We start from the raw sequence: 5,331 nt of genomic DNA, 5'->3' as shown, positions 1-5,331 counted from the left end.
AGGTGTTTGTGTTTTCATACTGTTTGTCTCTCTCTCTCCCAGGACCAGGAGGATGTCTCCCATCACTGGTGACGAGTGTTTCTTCAAACACAAGCCTGACCAGAGAGGGAGAGACAGGAAACCCTGACAACCCTTACAAGCCTGAACACCACGTACCGTCCGGATATGACAGAGTAAGGAAGAAGAGAAGGAATAACAGAATAATGAATATGAAGATTGAGGAAGAGGAGGAGGGACCGTGTAGCTACCTGAAAAGGGAACAGGAAACTTGGCGAGAATGGGGCTGTTGGGAGGGTGTCACCGCTTTTGTAGTCCTCTGACACACAGCACAGACAGCACACTGGACACACAGTAGGAGTAAGTGTCAATCAAAGTGAAGAGGAGTGGTCCTCTGATTTCCTTCCTCCGCCCCCTCGGCCTGAGCTGTGAAACATGTTGGTTATTGATGTTAGATGATGAGATGATGTCATCATTAGAATCTTGAGGGGGTTGTTGCCCAGGCCAACGCCTCTACAACAACCATGTTGTAGACACTAAAGGGGGTCAGGGCAGGGTCTTTGATGCAGCTGAGTGTACATTAAATGTGTACATTAAATGGGTTAGTAGAATGGGTTGGGTTAGTAGAATAGAAGGACATCATGGAACTGACCAAATGTAAATGGAACTTTGACCTGTTCCATGTAGAACTCAGAGGGACAAGGCAACACATTCTAATATATTATAAACATTCCATATAGAATAGTCAACATATTGTTAACATGGTTCTGTATTTAAATAAAAGCGGAAATGGGGGGCATTTTGTCCATTATAGAAATGTAGGACCCATTTTAATACAGTAACTTCCCTTTTCTGATGTGCTGGTCTGGTCGTCATGCATGTTAATGTCTTAAAGAGGAAGGAAAGGACAGTTGTGTCTCAGCTACTTTAAATATGTATCAACCACAGAACTGACACTTAGTAACAGTTCCCACACACTACCAGTAAGTTGACTCACTGTACAAGACCTCTCCTCTCCCCTTCAGTCTGTAAGTACTCTTGACAATATCTGGGAAAATAGTTTTGGGTTATTTGTTTTTAGTAATAAGTCATATACCTGAGGGTAATGTATCATTTTACTTGTTGTTATGTTATGAGCTGTGTTTTGGTTGTTACATCAGGGCCAGTATTCATAAAGTGTCTCAGTGTAGGAGTGTTGATCTACATAGAGATGAGATGATTAACCAGGGTAAAAAAGACAAGCAAACAAACATTGTAACATTGTGTGTGTCTTCTGTTTAGACTCTCAGCTTGGGGATAGGAGCTGTAATTGAACCTGGTGGTCAGTCTTTAGGCTGCTGTACAGCTTGACGGACCGTAGAGGATTGAATATTTATCCTCCTGTATTTGGGGTTCTGAGAATAAAACGGCTTCAGAACATTCAGAAATATGTGTTTACAGTAATACAGATCTGTTCAATACGCTATTGATGTTGTTGTTCATAATGATGATGATGACTTTATTGTATCCATTAGGAAATTATTTTGCATCATACATCATGTCATCTTAAATAGACAGATGCAGACAGACATGCAACACGTCACACACAGTACACACACAGTGCAATAGACTTACAGACAGACATTATTCACATAGACAACCATATAGCACAATACAACACAACACAATATGAGCCTGGTTCATTTTCAGTAATGAGGCCCTGGACCCCATTTACAGTTTATACTTCAATGTATCAGGTGGAGTTATTCACCAGCTATAGAGTGAGTTGTTGTTTATGTTTCTAAGACTGCAGGGTGGGAGTTGCAACAATGGCCTTGAGAACAGTAGGAAGTGTGTTGATGGTCTTTCTCTGGTCTGTAGCAGGTACGGTCTCATTCATATCTTTTATTTGCCCTGTTTATCAAACTACAGATATTTCTAAAAGCATAACCATTTTTATATTCTACTGACGACACATTTGGCGTCTCCCCTTCCCTTTAAACAGTTGTCTTTCTCACCTCACTGAGTGAATCTTATCTGTGGTTTTCATTCACACTCAACCAAAGAGTATCTATGTCTCAACTCAGCAACTATGGAACAAAGTGTTAGTGTGAGTCAAAAGACATTGAACTTAATGTAACGTCCTTGTGATGTCTAACTGTGTTTCAGTGGCACTGGGGCAGATTGGCTGGAGTGTTACATACACCAAGAAGAGTATCTGTACCTTGAAGGGGTCAACAGTGGAGATGTCCTGCTCTATCAGATATCCCAGTTGGCATAAAGTCAAAACAACCTTCTGGTTCACCAAAATGTATGATGTGGAGAATTATGTAAATCTGAAAGATGACCCAGTCTACCAAGGTCGTGTGACGTACCATAGTGATAAGACGAATGGACACACCCTGAGAATCACAGACCTGAGAGAAAGTGACTTTGCTGAGTACAAATTCAGATTTATAACAGATCAGACTGGAGGGAAATATTCTGGCTATCCTGGAGTCACTCTGTCTGTTACAGGTACAGTGATATTATATATAGTGTTGATCTGTTTAAGTGGTTCTGGAAAAATTGTCTTGATTTGTACAGAAATAATATAATTAATATGAATGTTGGTATAATAGGAATGTCTGAATTGATGATTTGAGAACGTCCACTCCTGCCTCATTTGAACTAGACAACAGGTCATTGATGGTTTTAATGTTGTTATCTACTCCAGACCTGCAGGTGAAGGTGACCACTACATGGTGGTCAACGACACTGACCTGTAGCACCACCTGTACTCTGACTGGTAACCCCACCTACATCTGGTACAGGAACAGTAAGATTGCACAAAAGGACCCCTCCCCCTCATACTCATTGTACTTAAAAACTGAAGACAGCTTCTACTGTGCTGTAAAAGACATCAATTCTCCTGCAGTGTGTGAGTGTGACTAATACACTTTTTAAAGTCTGTCAAAATCATCCAATACATCATTGGTCAGTGTTGATGTTTAGTGAAACAGACATGAGATAGATCTACTATTCCATATAGATTAATGGTGGTTGATGTTTAGTGAAACAGACATGAGGTAGAGCTACTATTCCATATAGATTAATGGTGGTTGATGTTTAGTGAAACAGACATGAGGTAGAGCTACTATTCCATATAGATTAATGGTGGTTGATGTTTAGTGAAACAGACATGAGGTAGAGCTACTATTCCATATAGATTAATGGTGGTTGATGTTTAGTGAAACAGACATGAGGTAGAGGTACTATTCCATTAGATTAATGGTGGTTGATGTTTAGTGAAACAGACATGAGATAGAGCTACTATTCCATATAGATTAATGGTGGTTGATGGTTAGTGAAACAGACATGAGGTAGAGCTACTATTCCATATAGATTAATGGTGGTTGATGTTTAGTGAAACAGACATGAGGTAGAGCTACTATTCCATGAGATTAATGGTGGTTGATGTTTAGTGAAACAGACATGAGGTAGATCTACTATTCCATTTAGATTAATGGTGGTTGATGTTTAGTGAAACAGACATGAGGTAGATCTACTATTCCATATAGATTAATGGTGGTTGATGGTTAGTGAAACAGACATGAGGTAGAGCTACTATTCCATATAGATTAATGGTGGTTGATGTTTAGTGAAACAGACATGAGATAGAGCTACTATTCCATATAGATTAATGGTGGTTGATGTTTAGTGAAACAGACATGAGGTAGAGCTACTATTCCATATAGATTAATGGTGGTTGATGTTTAGTGAAACAGACATGAGGTAGAGCTACTATTCCATATAGATTAATGGTGGTTGATGTTTAGTGAAACAGACATGAGGTAGAGCTACTATTCCATTGAGATTAATGGTGGTTGATGTTTAGTGAAACAGACATGAGGTAGAGCTACTATTCCATTTAGATTAATGGTGGTTGATGTTTAGTGAAACAGACATGAGGTAGATCTACTATTCCATATAGATTAATGGTGGTTGATGTTTAGTGAAACAGACATGAGGTAGATCTACTATTCCATATAGATAATGGTGGTTGATGTTTAGTGAAACAGACATGAGGTAGAGCTACTATTCCATATAGATTAATGGTGGTTGATGTTTAGTGAAACAGACATGAGGTAGATCTACTATTCCATATAGATTAATGGTGGTTGATGTTTAGTGAAACAGACATGAGATAGATCTACTATTCCATATAGATTAATGGTGGTTGATGTTTAGTGAAACAGACATGAGGTAGAGCTACTATTCCATTGAGATTAATGGTGGTTGATGTTTAGTGAAACAGACATGAGGTAGAGCTACTATTCCATTGAGATTAATGGTGGTTGATGTTTAGTGAAACAGACATGAGATAGATCTACTATTCCATATAGATTAATGGTGGTTGATGTTTAGTGAAACAGACATGAGGTAGAGCTACTATTCCATTTAGATTAATGGTGATTGATTTACAGTTCTAAATACTGACACCATTTGAAAAATGTACTTGTGTTTCAGCTGTTGAGGGTCACAGTTATTTCCACGTGACTTACACCCAACAGAGGATCTGTACCTTGAATGGGTCATCAGTGGACATATCCTGCTCTTATACTTATCCCAGTGGTCATACAGTCTCTGAAACAATCTGGTATACAAAAGGAAAACTTAATGAGGCGCCTCAAATCCTGAGCCCGGGGTATGGAGGTCGTGTGGAGTACCTTGGAAATATGCAGAGTGACTCCACCCTAAGAATCACAGACCTGAGAGAGGAAGACTCAGCTGAGTATAAGATTAGATTCAGAACAGATCAGACAACCTGGGAGCCCACCTTCCCTGGAACAACTCTGACTGTCACAGGTACCACTGCAGGTCACATCCTATCAATACTGCAAACGATTACTTAATGATGTACTCAGTGTTTTAATTAATCCTCTTTCATTTAGGTCTGCAGGTGAAGGTGACTCCTGCCACTGTGACAGAGGGACAGAAGGTGACACTGACCTGTAGCACCACCTGTACTCTGGGTAACAACCCCACCTACGTTTGGTACAAGAATGGACATGTAACCAACCAATCTACCAGTCTGTTCCTAAACCCAGTCAGCAGTGAGGATACAGGCAGATACTCCTGTGCTGTAGAAGGACATGAGGATCTCCCCTCTGATGAAGAGACTCTCACTGTCACATGTGAGGATGTGTGATCCATCTCCACTTGTATTCTTTTAGTAACATCTTCTCTCATCTATTATATCCATTATTTCAATCTTTGTCCAAGTTCCATGATTGTACTCATCTCACTACTGTAGTAACTAGTACTTCACAAACACTGTATTGTTACATTATTGTCTAAGTTACACATCATTTA

General features: G+C 39.6%; 1 protein-coding gene across 1 annotated transcript; it reads left to right on the top strand.

Moving 5' to 3' along the window:
• Nucleotides 1-926: 926 nt before the first annotated feature.
• Nucleotides 927-5,186, top strand: LOC116364635 (sialoadhesin-like). Its single transcript, XM_031817665.1, has 6 exons — nucleotides 927-1,025; nucleotides 1,783-1,860; nucleotides 2,146-2,493; nucleotides 2,693-2,896; nucleotides 4,486-4,824; nucleotides 4,911-5,186. The coding sequence occupies exons 2-6, from the start codon at nucleotides 1,806-1,808 to the stop codon at nucleotides 5,165-5,167; spliced, it is 1,203 nt and encodes a 400-aa protein (XP_031673525.1). The 5' UTR covers nucleotides 927-1,025; nucleotides 1,783-1,805; the 3' UTR covers nucleotides 5,168-5,186.
• Nucleotides 5,187-5,331: the final 145 nt, after the last annotated feature.

This window comes from Oncorhynchus kisutch, unplaced genomic scaffold (genome assembly GCF_002021735.2).
Source record: "Oncorhynchus kisutch isolate 150728-3 unplaced genomic scaffold, Okis_V2 scaffold1115, whole genome shotgun sequence".
Classification (NCBI taxonomy): domain Eukaryota; kingdom Metazoa; phylum Chordata; class Actinopteri; order Salmoniformes; family Salmonidae; genus Oncorhynchus; species Oncorhynchus kisutch.
Note: the sequence above shows the minus strand (reverse complement) of the source record. Positions and strands in the feature narration are given on the sequence as shown.